The sequence below is a fragment of the Ochotona princeps genome, chromosome 25 (genome assembly GCF_030435755.1).
Source record: "Ochotona princeps isolate mOchPri1 chromosome 25, mOchPri1.hap1, whole genome shotgun sequence".
Classification (NCBI taxonomy): Eukaryota; Metazoa; Chordata; class Mammalia; order Lagomorpha; family Ochotonidae; genus Ochotona; species Ochotona princeps.
Genome location: NC_080856.1, coordinates 24,649,193 through 24,664,806, shown reverse-complemented (window position 1 = coordinate 24,664,806; position 15,614 = coordinate 24,649,193). Strand labels below are relative to the sequence as shown.

Genomic DNA, 15,614 nt, shown 5'->3' with positions numbered 1-15,614 from the left:
AGGCTAGTCCTCTGACTGTGGGTGCTGGTTCTAGTAATGGCTGCTCTGCTTCCCCTCCAGCTCCCTGCTTGTGGCCTGGAAAAGCAGTGGTGGACTGTCCAAAGCCTTGGGACCCTGCACCCACCTGGGAGACCCGGAAGAAGCTCCCGGCTTTGGATCAGATCAGCTCTGGATGTTGCGGCCATTTAGGGAGTAAATTGGTGGATGGAAGCTCTCTGTTTCTCCTCTGTATAAATCTGTCTTTCGAACAAGTAAATCTTTATTTGAAAAAAAAAAATACATTTGTAAACAAAGCTTTTAAAAAAATCAGGAAGGATTGGAAATATTTGAAGAATAAAGTTCACACACTTGCCTCCCAGTGCCCTGGAGAACATTGCCAAGAGCCAGCGGTGGCGGGGCGTGGGGACGTGTTCTTGCCAAGCCCGCAGAGGGCATCTGTGAAAGCTGCCCATGTGATGGCAAGCCTGGCCTCTCCCAGGGTGTTCGCCCATCAGCCGTCTTCTCTGACCACGAGGCAAGCAGCTAGATTTGAGTGACAGCAGGCAAGGGTCTTGTTCTTCTGGAGGATAGGATAGTTTAGCATTATGTAATCTGTGAATCTAAAAGAAAAAAATTTACAAATACCTACAGTAGAACGAAGATAAAAATATTTACCAATAAGTACTACAAGTCAGTTTATGGGCTGTCAAGAAGAAATGTTACACCTTGAACACTTCCATCGGGGAGGAGCAGACTCTGGGCTTTAGTGAACCACTTCCAAAGTCAGGACAAGATTCGAATCAACTCAAAGAAAGCAAAGGGACGGAGAAAGACTCCAAATAGGAGATACAGCAGAGCTGGTGGTGTGGCACTGAGAGTTAAACCAATGCTACGTCCCCAACATCCTAAAAGGGAGTGCCGGTTCGGTCCCAGCTGCTCTGCTTCTGACCCAATTTCCTGCTAACGCTCCTGGAAAGGCAGACAAGAGCAGCCCAAGCACTTGGAGGCTGGCCTCCCTCCTGGGGCCTTGGATGGCCTCCATGGCTCCCGAGTGTGGCCTGGCCCAGGCCTGGCTGGTGTATGTATTTGGGGGATGAACCTGTAGTTGTCTCTTTTTTTGTTGCTCTTCCTTTCAGATGAATGAATGAATAAACGACTCTTTAAAAGAAATAGAAAAAAGTGGTGGGCAGTTGGTCTGGTGGTTCTGGATTGTTGGGATGCCGGTGCCCCATATTACAGTGCCTAGGGGACAGTGCCAGCTGTGCCTCTGATTGGCACATCCCGGGCGGCCACAGTGACGGCTCAAGGACTGGGCCTCCTGTGTCTCGACTCAGCCTGGCTCCAGGCCAGTGCTGTGGCAGCAATGGAGAGTTAGCCAGAACACGGGGGTTCTCATTCCCTCTTTGTCTCTCTGCCTTTCTAAATAAAAGCAAATTTGAAAAAAAGAGAGAAAGGAAGGAATGAAAGAAAAAGAAATTCACACTTCCTAGGAAAAGATTTTTTTTTAAGCATTTGGGTCAGCTAATTTATAGCATGAAAAATAGAACTTTTAGGTGTGCAAGTATAAATGAACACATTGAAATTATTCAACACCAAGTGTTAAGGTGTTTGAAATGTATAATATGATTATTTTTGAGTGACTTTTTCAATGTGCTAATAATAGTAGTGTGCCCTATTTCTAATGAAATGAAATTCAGAAAATGAATCCATTGCCATTTGGAAAGTCTCAAGTACCTGTTTTCAACTCTCAGCCATAACTTCCTATCAGACATACTTTAATTTTAATATGGCCACTTAAGACACAGTTACTTTGTAAACCAGGGCAGGCTCCGGGTGAAGCCAAGAATCCGTAGTGGAAGCCACGCGTCCCACATGTGCACAAGTGGAAGGAACCCAAGGACTTGAACCCTCAGCATTGCCAGGAAGCTGGAGTCAGAGCCAGGCTTTGAACCCAGGGACTTAGAAGTTAGGTCCAATGCTAATTCCTCCATTCTTTTTTGAAAAAGCAAATAGAGGAAGTAAGTGAGGACTCTGCAGTGGGAGGAACACTCAAGGCTGTGTCCTCTTGCCCTCCTCGTGACAAGTCTTTGCACAGCTCCCGGAGTGAGGTTGCCCGTGGCACTGCCCTCCCAGCTCTCTTGGGAGCAGGTGCTAGTACCCAAGTGGTACATGGCTGGAAATCTCAGTGGGTCCAGGCCAGAGTCACAGAGTGTGGGGGACCCAAGCACAGCCTTAGGGCAGCACCTCTGACTGTCCCTTGAAGTTCCACAGCACGCACAGGGGTCGGGGACCCAGCCAGCTCATGCTCACCTGTCCTGTGAGCTCAGAGACCAGTTCCAGAGGCAAACAAAAGGAGATCCAGCAGGGTTACTGGTTTGGTTTGAGGTCTATGTCTTTATATTCTTGATTAAGCATTTAAAAAGGGACTCAAAACCATTCTGAAGTTCTGTTCCTTTTTTTTTTTTTTTTTAAAGATTTTTATTATTATTGGAAAGCCGGATATACAGAAAGGAGGAGAGACAGAGGGGAAGATCTTCCATCCGATGTTTCACTCCCCAAGTGAGCCGCAACGGTCTGGTGCGCGCCAATCCGATGCTGGGAACCAGGAACCTCCTCCAGGTCTCCCACGCGGGTGCAGTGTCCCAAAGCATTGGGCCGTCCTCAACTGCTTTCCCAGGCCACAAGCAGGGAGCTGGATGGGAAGTGGAGCTGCCAGGATTAGAAGCGGCGCCCATATGGGATCCCGGGGTATTCAAGGCGAGGACTTCAGCCGCTAGGCCACGCTGCCGGGCCCAGTTCTGTTCCTTTTTATGTCAGTTAAAAACAATTCCACTCCCAAGTAAGAATTTCTTATATTTCTCTCTGGGGATCTGGCCAGGGGATGTGTCTCTGGGGGAGTGATGGGCTCCCACTGATGAGAGAAGGGACACGCCAGTTGATTTGGATTTATAGGGGCCGGCATTGTGGCACAGTGGTTTAAGCCGCCTTCCAACCCCAACATCTCACATGGGTGACAGTTGGAGTCCTGGCTGCTTCATTTCCAGCCAGCTGCGGGCTACATTGCCTGGGAAAGCAGCAAAGGCTTAGTTAGGTCCTTGGCCCTCTGCACCCATGTGGGGAACCCAGAAGAAGCTCCTGGCTTCAATCTGGTCCAACCTTGATTGTTGTAGCACAATATTGTGGCTGTTCGGAAAGTGAACCGGGAAATGGAAAATCTGTCTCCAGCTTTCAAATAAATATATAAATCGTAACAACGACAACGACGACAGTGACAGGCTTCCTCCCCTTCCACATTCCCACAGATACAGGAGAAAAAGGAAAGAATTAAAACATTTATCCCACCCCACCTTTCTCTATATCTCAACCCTCCCTAGTCAGAGGCACACAAGGGCATGCATCCCTCTTAACTATGTAAACAAAATTAAAAATAAAATTAAAAATTAAAAAGCAGGCCCAGTGCAGTGGCCTAGTGGCTAAAGTCCTTGGCTTGAGTGCACCAGGATCATATATTGGCGCCGGTTCTAATCCTGGCAGCCCCGCTTTCCATCCAGCTCCCTGCTTGTGGCCTGGGAAAGCAGTGGAGGACGGCCCAAAGCCTTTGGACCCTGCACCCACGTGGGAGACCTGAAAGAAGCTCCTGGCTCCTGGCTTCAGATCAGCTTAGCTCTGGCCGTTGCAGTCACTTGCAGTGAATCACTGGATGGAGGATCTTCCTCTCTGTCTCTCCTCCTCTCTGTATATTGGCTTTCCAATTTTAAAAAACCTAAAAAAATTAAAAAGCAACAACACAAGCAATGGGGAAACAGACAGATCCTGCCCCGGAGCATCTCCAAGCATGTGGCCCTCCTGACAGCTGGAGTCTGACACCCTGCCTCTGGAGAGGCAAAGCAACAACCACTCCTGTGAGTCTAAGCCTCCTGGATGGCGACTCTTCATTATAGCAGATAGCAGTCCAGGGAGTTAGTACAAGTATAAATGTTTCTCTTTATGATCTGTCTTATTGATATTTTTCTGCAGTATAAATTTGACATTTTAACTTTTTTTTGTGGGGAGGGGGTCACTGAGAGCAAACCCTAAATCTTTTCCAAAACATATTTCACTTATTTGTTTGAAAGCAGATTTACAGAAAGACGGGGTAACAAGATGTTCTCTCTACTGCAATGGTCATAACGGAGCAGCCAGGACAAGAACTGGTGCCCATATGGGATGTTGGTGTTGTAGGCGGCAGCTTTCCCCACTAAGCCACAGAGGCAGCCCCTCTGTGTCCCCTTGACTTCTGCTGTTGCCAGGCATCTGGGTGTTCCTTGGCTTGGGGCTGTGTCACTCTGATTTCTGCCCCACTTCAGCATGTGGCCTTCTTGTCGGGAATCTGTGCCCACATACCTGTCTCACAGGAGCATCCAGTCACATGGCACCAGGGTCCCCTGTGACGTTCTCATTTTCATTTGGTTCTAAATGAGGTTCTGGTCACAGTACCGGGGCAAGGGTTTCAGTGTGTCTTTTTAGGGAGGGGACAGAGTTCCACCCACAATAACTGCTGAGAATTGGCTCAAGTGTTTAGGATTTGGAACGAGGCAGGAATGAGTTTGCCCAGCTTGGTCATCATTTCTCTGAGACACACAGACCATCTCATGAGAGGAGCTGAGCCAAGGCTTGGGAAAGGAGCTGCAGTGAGTGCCAAGCCCCAGGTTCCCACACTGGAGCATGAGCAAGAGCCGTGGAGCTTTCTTGTCCTCCCAGTACCCAGTGTCGAGTGCCCAGTGCCCAGAACAAGACAGGCAATGAACTCCTATGGATGGAGGAACAAGTGGGCCAATGGCAGGATTCTGAAATCCTGGCACCCACCAGCCTCCCACCAGACTGCCCGTGCCAGCCTGGGTTGATGGGGTCTGTTGCTATGAGACCCCCTCCAAACAGCGCCAACCACTCTGCCCCTCTACTCGTCTGACACTTCTGATGACAACTTCTCCCAAGGGCTGTGGGTATACTGTTTTTCATTTTAAAACGAGAGACAGAAAAAGAGAGAGAGAGAGACAGAGAGAGAGACAGTGGAATGGTGTATCGGTCTACTTGCTTGCCAAATGCCTGCAACAGCTGGTGCTGGGCTAGGTTGAAGCCATGAGCCTTGTACTCCATCTGGATCTTCCACATCGTGGGGGAGTGCTCCAAGTGTTTGAGCTGTCACTTGATGCCTCCTAGGCTGCAAAGAGATAAGAGTCTGGAATCCAAAGTGGAGCTGGGACTTGAACCCAGGCATCCTGAAACAGAACTCAGGCAGCTTTAGTGGTAGCTTCACCACCGTGCCAAATATCTATTGCTTCTGGATTTCAAGAGGCCAAGAAATGCGCTCACTGTCTTTTTCAGAGGCAAGGTTCTATCTTTAGCGTCCCATTTTTGCTTTCTTTCCTACTCCCCATGCCTGAAGCCAGTCTCATTTTTCTTTCTGGTCAGGTGTTCCTGTTCTAAAAGTGAAGGTTGATGGGTGGTTGCTGGACTGACAGATCAAGACATCTGTACCCACATCAGAGAGCCCCCAGTCCACTTGCAGCTCCTGAAGCCAGCTACCTGCTGGTGTAGACCAAGGGAGGCAGTCGTGATGACTCATGGAGCAGGGTTCCTGACAGCTACGGGTGTGACCTGGATGGGGCTCCCCGACCCAGCTCAGCTCTGATGCTTGCTGCCATTCAGGGTGAGCCAGTAGATGGCAGCTGTCTCTCAGTCCCTCCCGCCTTCCTTCCCACATGGCTCCACTGCATCGTGTATGCTGTGTGTGTGCTGACCACCTGAGTCTGTGGGTAGCACTGTGTGTCACGTGCGCATCTCTCCAGGAAAACCAACAAGATGAGGATTTCACTAGCCCCACGACCCGAGTGGATGTCCTGGCGCTCACCAAGCACTGAGCCAGCAGAGTGGAAAGATGAAGAGGACATGGTCACCTGCCTCGGGGAAGGGGGGATGCAGGTGCACCCCAAGTCAACAACTTCTAACATCTGTAGGGTGCATCGTTTAGGCATCGCTTTTAACACCTGTTTACATGTTAGCCCTCTTGTACCTGTGTCTATACAGAATACTTCCACGCATGCTAGCCATGCATACATATTCCTTACCCCATCCTTTACAGATAAGAAACCCAAGCTAGGCAAAATAAGGAGGTTCTAAGTTTCATGGTCATGTCCAGCAGTGCTAAGCAGTAAACCTTCCGATGCCAGACATCCGCTGGCTCCCACCTCTGCCACCCGCCCACCCGGGAGAGGTCAGGATGGGTACTGTGATTTACAGTAATTGTGGCCCAGTGTTTTAGCAGTCACTGGAAGTACGCCTGACTGCAGAGAAGGGAGTTACAGGGTTGCTGTGGTTCACATGTGCCCTCAAAGCTCACGTCGGAGACTACTGCCCTTACTCATGTGTGAACCATATGTGGAGGTGGGCTCTCTGGGCAATAATTGGCACTAGATGAGCTTAGAGGAGGCCAGGAGGGGTCCCCCAATGGCATCACTGGCTTCTCAAGAGACCCAGTACTGTTTTTTTTTTTTTTTGAGCATTTATTTTTATTTTTAAAAAGATTTATTTATTTTTATTGGAAAGTCAGATATAGAGAGGCGAGACAGAGAGGAAGATCTTCTGTCTCGATGGTTCACTCCCCAAGCGGCCGCAATGGCCGGAGCTAAGTCAATCTGAAGCCAGCAGCCCAGAGCCTCTTCTGGGTCTCCCACACGGGTGCAGGGTCCCAAGGCTCTGAGCCATCCTCGACTGCTTTCCCAGGTCACAAGGCTGCCGGGATATGAACCGGCGCCCATATATATATCCCAGTGTGTTCAAGGCAAGGACTTTAGCTGCTATGGTATCGCGCCAGGCCCTGTTTATTTTTCTTTATTTGAAAGGCAGAGCACCAGAGACACAGAGAGAACTCTCCCATCTGCTGGTCCACTCCTCCAATGCCCACAACACCTGGGCCTAGACCAGACCAAAGCCAGGAGCCAGGAACTCCATCTGGATCTCCAAATTCCATGGTTTCCATGTCCCTTTGAAAAGATCTCACAGAAGGGTAGCACTGTTGACAACCATCATGTACTCAAACTGATGAGTTCCAAAAGGTTATCCTTTAACACACAGCCCTGATTGCTCAAACTGACCTAAAAATAGCATCACTCATTCCTCGGAAGCCCTCCACAGTCCTCACGGCCTTGAAACCCCACACCCGTCCCTCCTGAGCAAGGTCCTTGAGAGGGGCCCTTCTAGACTTCTAAGCCTCTGCCCCCTCCTCCCCCCACAACCCGCAAGTTGTCTCTAGTGTCCACCCTGGCCCTCCCGGGGTAGATTCCTTGAGCTGTCTTCCCTGGAAATTCCTCTCCTCTTTCAAGGCACACATCACAGACAGCGCCTGCTTTCTCACTTGGAGCCTATGGACCAGAAGGGGCTGCTCCAAACCCTGATGCACCCGGCAGGTGCATACAACGCCTAAGCGAATCCAGCAACCTGGCACACACACATTTCTTAATGGGAACAGAAACTAGTACATTTCTCGGTGCCCCCCAAATTGTTTTCTGAAGCAAACAAGTCATGCCACCTAATGATACACGTACTCACCCTAGATATAGAAACTTCCACAGAAACTAGGGGACTTCAGAAAGTTTATGAAAAGCATTAAAAGATGTTTATTTAATTTCAAAGTTTCATTGAACACCATGGTCTTTTTTCCCTATGATATGCATCTCTCCTTGTGAGTGGTCTGGTGTGGGTCCAGTCAGGGAGTGGAGGACAGCGCTGGGAGCAGCTTTTCCTTGTTCTCCAAAGGGCACCCCTGGTTTAAATGACAATCGGTATTGTCTCCACGAGGAAAGCTGTCTATGCCCTTTCTCTCACATTTCTTAGAGAAAATAAAAAATGGATGGCCAAGAAGACGTGTGGCAATTTAAGTGTTTTATTTTTAAAATTATTTATCTGAAAGATGGAGAGGGAGAGACAGATGATGTTACAGGGCTGGACCAAGGGAAGCAAGGAGCCCATCACACTACGTGGTTTCCCAGGTGGGAGCTTGGGACTCAAGATTCCAGCCACCATGCTGCCTCCCAGGACGCGTTGGTAGGAGCTGGCTCTCAGGTGGAGGAGGGAGCTCCAATCTAGCACACTGGCATCCCAAGCGGCATGCTTGCTGTTGAAACACTGCCCCTAAATATGCACCTTTTTAATACTGGAGCGCTATCGACTCTGTGAAATCCTGAAGACATTTTTCTGACGGCAGAAAAAAAGACAAGAATTCGTATATGCTTTTATTTAGGGAGAAGTGATGAAGTAGAAAACGAAACGTAATCTTTAAACTAATACTTTTGTGTTCATTCGAAAGGCAAGTTGACCGAGAAAAGGGGTGAGGAAGAGACAGAGGCATTTCTTCTGCTGGTTCACTCTCCAAATGCCTGCTGCTGGGCTAGGGCAGAGCGAGGCGCTGGACGCTGCATCTGCACCTGTGTGGCACAGCAGGGACCCGGAGCCTGGGCCACCATGTGCAGGCACACGAGCAGGAAGCTGGATGGGAAATGTGCAGCAGTCAGGGCCCTGACCAGGTGGTGGGTGTGCTGTGGCACCTGAAAGGACTTCTTTATCAAATGGTAGATACTAGCATTAATTTTATTTCTTCAATCTGAAAAAAAGAGACAGAACCCAACTGTCCTCACATGTCTACAGCGTGGGCACTCTCATAAGGGAACACTGTCTTCAACTGCATAATAGCACTGCACAAGAGACAGCACGGCTAGGGGATGGCTGCCTCAGGAGGCACATGGATGGCATGGCTGGGGGACAGCCACCCCGGCGGGCACATGGACGGCACGGCTGGGGCACGGCCGCCTTGGGGAGCATGGGGATGGCTGCCTCCGGGGGCACGCGGATGGCACGGCTGGGGGATGGCTGCCTTGGGGGGCACGCGGATGGCACGGCTGGGGGATGGCTGCCTTGGGGGGCACGCGGATGGCACAGCTGGGGGATGGCTGCCTTGGGGGGCACGCGGACAGCACAAACGGACACTTCAGCACACGAGGGAAAACAGACATCTTCTGGCACTTTCCTCCGCCCTCACCATGGGCTGTGCTCACAGCGACCTTAGCTCTTTCAAGCCCAGCAGCGGCTCTTTTAGAAGTCACATCCTTCTCAGATTCCCAACTTAAATAAAGAGAGATTTGCCATTTGAAAATAACAACCAGGAGTTTATTCATGGATATGGTGAAATTCACCCACCGGAAGATGTGTAAAAAAAACTGCACGAAAGTAAAAATAAATAAAGCTGTTGCGAAGCAGCCTGGTTTACATGGTAGCTCCTCCCTCCCGACATAACACTTGGACAAGTGCCATCAGGGTTTTAAAGTGATTATTTATATTCAAATTACAGCTTTCCAACAAATCTAAGAAAAACAAACAGATTTGGTGAGAGGTTCGAAGCCTTCCACATTCGAGCTCGGTGTCCCCTGGGGCGGCCCTCGGCGGGCACAGCGATGACATACTGCTGCTTTCGCACAGAAGGCACTGTGATCCGAGCATGCCGGACACTCACCTGGCGTTGCGTCAGCTGTCCCACACCAGTGAACTCTTGGAAATGAAAAGTAATACAAAGTTCAGGACACAGTGCACTTTAATGACATATAGCATTTAAAATCCTTCAGACAGCATCTGGGCAGTCTCTTAATGCAAGCCTGAATCTTCAAGCACATAAAATCTTTTTTTTTTTTTTATGCTTACATCACTGGAAAAAATACTCATTGCTAAACCCTGATATACATTCTTAGCCATTCTGCTCTTCTATCGCAGCCAGTGTTCATGAGGCAAACGTGACCCAGAAACTTTGTTCAAGTTCTCCTGTGAGGGCGTCGACACCCACAGTGGTCATTCTGTTTCTGTCTCCTTTTGTTCGGCACCTGTCAACAGACAGAAAACCAGCGTTTGAATGCTTGTGCTGGCGGCAGGGCTCTCTCTGCCAGAGCCTGGCACCTGTGCCCAGCAACCTTGGTCAGGAGGCAGAGGCCCACCCTCGTTGCCCACCTATCTTCACCGGTGCTTTAATCATTCTCTTTCATGTTCTCTTGTGATTCAAACTGTCTCAGATTTACCACCAAAAAAAGTATTCCACTCACAAAACTCAGCTTTGTGTGCACTTCTGAGAGGCAGAGTATCTCAGCTGCGAGTACTTAGTTATCAAGATGTAAAAAGTGGCAAATTCCTATCTGGGTCAGCGGGGGGGTGCAGCTGTGCGCATACAGCAGCTTCCCGATGTTCTCGGCAGACACCAGACTACTGAGAGAACAGACAGCCCGTCCAAGGGAGAGGCTGACCCTGTTCACGCACCAGACGCCCGGGGATGCGCAGGCTCGCTAGGACAGTCCAAGTCCGAACGTGAGCTACTGCTGACAATCCAATGAAGAAGCATGCTGCACTCAGTGTCCTTTCAAAGGTCACTGCTCTTTCACCAGAAATAATATTACGTGTGATCTTGAGGTTTTACTCTATTGTTCCATCTGACTCACTGACTACAGTTGCCACAACAATTGTACATATTTATGGGATGCCAGGTGACATTTCTATGCATGTATAAATTGCATGTTAAATACATGTATCTATTTCCTCAAGAGCTTATCATCTCTGTGTGATGAAAACACTCCCAATCTTTTCTTCTAGCCTTTTTGGAATCTACAATGTATGCCCTTGAATCTAGATCCTCGACAGGAACTCGCGGTTGCTACCATGTGGAAGAAGCACCAACCTCACAGGGCCATCCTGGGTCGAGTGTCTGTACAAACAGAACAGCTTTCACTCTTTTTTTTTTTTTTCTTCCCCATCTCCTAATGCCTTGGGAGGGAGATGGGCCAGTATCACTCTGTCTATTCTATGTCCGAAGAAAGAGAGGCCCAGTGAGATGAAGCCCTTCGGCCCACTGAGACGGTTCTTGTGCGGGGCAAGCAGCACTTGCACTAATGGTGCTCTGCGCCGTCTCCCAGCATGCATCGGCCAGCTGGCTCCGGTTGCTATGTGGAGGCCTGTCCTGACTCCTGTCAGCGTTCACCTGCCCTGCTGTTATTAAGGGCACAGACCATTTCCCCCAACACTGAGCGCTAACCACACCATGTTCCAATAGGGAATTCCAGGTAGAATGCCTATCTTTGAGACGTGATTTGCACAGCCGTATATACTTTGCTTTCCAGCTTAGAAACCATTTTCTTCCCTGCAGTAGGAGGGGTAGAAGTTATTACTGGCTGAAGATTTTAAAGGATCAAATCTGGAGGGAAACTTCAACTCATCCAATCTGCTCTCCTCATTCTTCTGCTTTGAGGCGAGAAGGTGCAGAGAATAGTCACCTGACTGGTTTACTCTGCAACGAGCTGGGCACAGGTGAGCGCTGCAACACAGCTTGCGTGCTGGCTGAGCTGTGTGTCCTGCAGCAGGGCCAGCCACCTGGAAAGGGTTCCCATGGAAGGCCCTGCATTCCGGGCCCACCTAGAGCAGAACCCTTTTCTCATCTACACTGAGCTGCTGGGTGGCACTTCCAGCTTGGGAATTTACAGGAATGTGATCAGTTGCTGCAGCTGCGACCCCTTCCACTCAGTGCTGCCTGGGGGACACCTCCATGGCTACAGGCAGTTCTGCTGTCCATGTTCAACACCATACAGTGGTCCTGAGGGAACAGAATCCCACACATACCACCCATTCCTCCTCCAAAGGAACTTGGTTATCTCCAGTTGTCAAATTTTGTGATGAACAACCTCACAGTCACTTAATTATGGATATTTTATGATTATGAAAATTACTGGGAATTTCAGGTTCCCTAATATCTGAAGTTTGCAAACCAGCAAACGAGAGCCCAGGTGTAGTCTAATTCAAAATAAATGGCGGGGGCGACAAGCTGTGGACAATGCCGATGCTGCTGGTCTGAGGCCACCTGTGAGAGCCACTGCGCAAGCGTGCCACTCCCTTGGCAGTCTCATGTAGTAAGGTGGGTCCTTGCTGGTGGGGGACAGGGCTCCTTTAGGGTGGGTGTTTGTAGGTTACAGACTTATGGTGGTCTTAACTGAGCCTGGTGCATTTCCCAAGGAGAGATCAATACCGGAGTCCAGGCATCACTTCATGTCTAACTCCTAAGGGTTCCAAGTGCCTGCCCTGCTAAAGGTGGGGCAGCAGAGCAGTGGGAAAGGAAAGGAAGCTAGGGCTGGTGGCTTGGCTCCCCACAAGCTCGCCTCCTACCATTAAACACACGGCACGAGACGAGCGCCAGCACTGCCTTCCCTCCTGCTCTGCACTGCCTCGTGGGACCCTTGGGAGCCTGCTCATGTGATCCAGGCAGGAAGGAAGTCCAGCCCCCTTCCATGCGGCAGCTAACATCACCTCCATAAGGAGTAATGAAGAAGAGTGGTAGTATTTTGTTTTGCAGACTCAAAACATTTCTAGGTTATTTTTAAGGGAAAGATGAAGCTCTCAATTGTTACAACCCCCAAAACTTCCCTTTGTATTTTCTCATTCCTAGTTCTCAAAATACAGCAGAACTGAACTTGAGTGCAGAAGTGTCTGAGCAATGTGGCATCAGGTTCTACCCAGTTCACCACGGTACTGCTGCGCATGGACAGGGAGGCTTCCAAGTTAGAGCACTCAACCTCAGAGCAGAAGAGGGGGGAAATGGTTAGCAGAGTCACACACACACAGCCCGGATGAGGGCTGCTCGGGCGTGGCTGGGCTGGCTGGCCCCGCCCCCAGGGCAGCCTCTTACCTGCCGGGGTGAGGATGAGGGCCTGCAGAATGTCCGACAGGGAGATGATCCCCACGATGCTGTCTGCTTCGTTCACCACCACCAGCCGATGAACCTGGGCACAAAAAGCAGGCTGCACCTTAGGGCCTATGTTAAAAAGATCCTGAGGTTTAAATCTCTTGAAACAATGGGTTTTTCAAACGACACTGGAGGGGCTGGCACAATGGCTCAACAGGCTAATCTTCAGCCTGCAAGTACCAGCATCCCATATGGGTGCCACTTCATGTCCCAGCTGCTCCACTTCCCTGGTCGCCGCTTATAGCCTGGGAAAGCAACAGATGATGGCTAGAGAGGCCTTGGACCCTGCACTGGTGTGGGAGACTCATAGGAGCATGGCCTCAGCAGGCTCAGCTCCAGCCTTTGTAGCCGTTTGGAGTGAACCAACGGAGGAAAAGACTTTTCCCTCTGTGTCTCCTTCTCTCTGAATCTGCCTTTCCAATAAAAATAAATAAATCTTTAAAAAGACTGTGCTCCTGGCAGCATAATGCCCATCTGCTGGGTTGTCTCTGACTGTGCTCCTGGCAGTGCCCATTGGCTGGGTGGTCTCTGTGCTCCTAGCAGTGCCCATCTGCCTGGCAGTCTCTGACTGTGCTCCTGGCAGCGCAGTGCCCATCTACCTGGCAGTCTCTGACTGTGCTCCTGGCAGCCCAGTGCCCATCTGCTGGGCTGTTTCTGAGAACTCTGAGCCAGCCGTGTCATGTTGAATTTTCACATTTGAGAATAGTGACCCACGCTCTGGAGCTGTGTTCTCTTTGAGCAATGTACCAATAATATTCCAGAGGACACACCATAATAAGGTGCAAACACACGCTATTCTGTGCTGGCTGTCTGCTAGCAAGTCTTGTATACTGAGGGCACCTTGTGTGGAGGTAGCATGCCCATGGTAGGATAACAGGAGCACAGCCTGGCCACTCTGACTCAACCACTGCCCATGCAGGCCAGGAGTAAGCAAGGTGTCAGCTGCCAATCTCAGAGATCATTTTCACACCCTCATCACAGCCCTGAATGGAGCAAGAATGCAAGAAGGAGGTATTGGTGGAAATGCTCTTTTGATATTTTGTTTTTGGTGATACTTTCCATTTTACAGCTTGCTTTAGGGTAAAAAAAACCCAAAAAACAAACAAAAAAAGTGATAATGTGATCACTATCCTATCGACATAAATTTCCCTTAAAAGTTTTCTCTAATACAATGTTTTAGGTTCTTCAATATCTCATGATCCAAGTTTAATTATAAATATGAATTAAAATGATGGCTCACATTTAGAATCAGAGAAGCCTTCACATTCTAGATCTTAAACGGTGCTTGGTAACTTAATGCAGGTGGCCATTTGCCCTGGTGGTTAGGACGTCGGTGGGATGTCTGTAGCCCTCAGAGTGCCGGGTTCAATTCCTGGCTCTCACTCTGGTTACCGCTCCAGCTGAAGCAGACCTCAGAAGGCAGCATATAGACTCCCTTGCTTGGGTTTTCTGCTCACATGTGTGGGAGACACACACTGAGCTCCTGGCACCTGCAGAGTGAACTGGTGGATGGATGGGAACTCTAACTCTGTATCTCTCTCTCTCAAATAAAAAGTCAACATTCAATAATAATTCAATTACCATTGGAACTACTGAAGGTCAAAGGGAATGTTCTCACCCTGAGACTTCAGTAAGTCCAACTGGAATAGAAGTGACCGCACACGATCTGCACTAGTCAGCTGCTGCTGAGTCTAATGCCTCTCGTGCTCTGTGTCTGAGGGGCCTACAAGTCAGTGCTATGTTTCCATCAGAGAGCTGAATTGACCCTCCCCGACGGACACTGACCACAGGGAAACTGCTGAACTGACCCTCCCCGACGGACACTGACCACAGGGAAGCTAATAACTGGTTTTTACGATCTTGTGAAGAATCGTCTGGTAAAAGGATTTTAATAAGAAAATCAAGGTATCTGGCCTGGGATGCTTAATGGCATCTTTATTTTCCTCAGTAGCCTGTTCTGTATGACAACGTAGCTTTTACCATTCACCAGGGAGTTAACGGCCAAGAAAGGTGGAATTTTTTTTTTTTAAGATTTACTTATGACTTATTTCAAAAACAGAGCATGAGAAAGAGAGACAGATTGCATGATTCCTTTTCCATCTTCTAGCTCACACCCCAAACCACTGCAATAGTGCAGTTCGGGCCAGGCCAAAGCCAGGAGCCAGGAAGTCCATCCTGGTCTACTGCATGAGTTGCAGGGGCCCAAATACGTAAGCTGTTTTGTTGCCTTGCAAGGGGCAGCAGCAGGAATGCTAGATTGGTAGCACAGTAGCTGGGACTTACAAACAGCACTCCAATATGGCTTGTTGGTGTTGTAAGCCATAGCTTAATCCACTGGACCCATAACTGTGACTGCGTAAGTCACTTTCTCAGTTGGTTGAACAGATCCTTACGCAATAAAAGTTGTGATTCTTGACTACACTGGGACAGCCAGGTTTGGAGGATTTTCCAGAATGTTGGCCCTTGATGCAGTATATCATTTTCTGTGTGATTTTCAGGAAGTCAGTTAAGGTCACCTGTTATTAACCTAACAAATAATCAGGTACTTTGAATCTTGGATTGAACTCTTGCATTTATAACAGTAATAAAACAGACTTCTCACGAAATTGTGTTATCTAATTAGTAGCTGGTCCAGAAGGAACAGCGCTGAGTGACAACCAGGACACTCCGACTCTCGTCTAGCAAGGAAGGAATGCTTCTGGCAGTGTGCACACTGAATAAGATAGGTGACTTTTCTCACCTTACACTCCAGAGCTATACAAAGCGCTGCTGGGAGTAAGGTAAAGGGCAGTAACTATACGCTCTAACTCCAGATCCTGACAGACTCCACTCTTCC

General features: G+C 49.2%; 1 protein-coding gene across 8 annotated transcripts in view; it reads right to left on the bottom strand.

The window, feature by feature from the left end:
• Positions 1–9,158: 9,158 nt before the first annotated feature.
• PRKAG2 (protein kinase AMP-activated non-catalytic subunit gamma 2) overlaps positions 9,159–15,614 on the bottom strand; it is a 234,917-nt gene continuing 228,461 nt past the window's right edge. For 5 of the 8 annotated variants that reach the window (XM_058654997.1, XM_058654993.1, XM_058654994.1 and 2 more), the window contains 2 exons: positions 12,722–12,815; positions 9,324–9,884 (listed from right to left, as the gene is read on the bottom strand). In XM_058654997.1, the coding sequence (XP_058510980.1) occupies positions 9,853–9,884; positions 12,722–12,815 (126 nt within the window). In that variant the 3' untranslated portion in view covers positions 9,324–9,852. Of the gene's footprint in view, positions 9,885–12,721; positions 12,816–15,614 lie in introns of all 8 variants that reach the window. The other 3 variants (XM_058654990.1, XM_058654991.1, XM_058654992.1) reach the window with 1 other exon arrangement.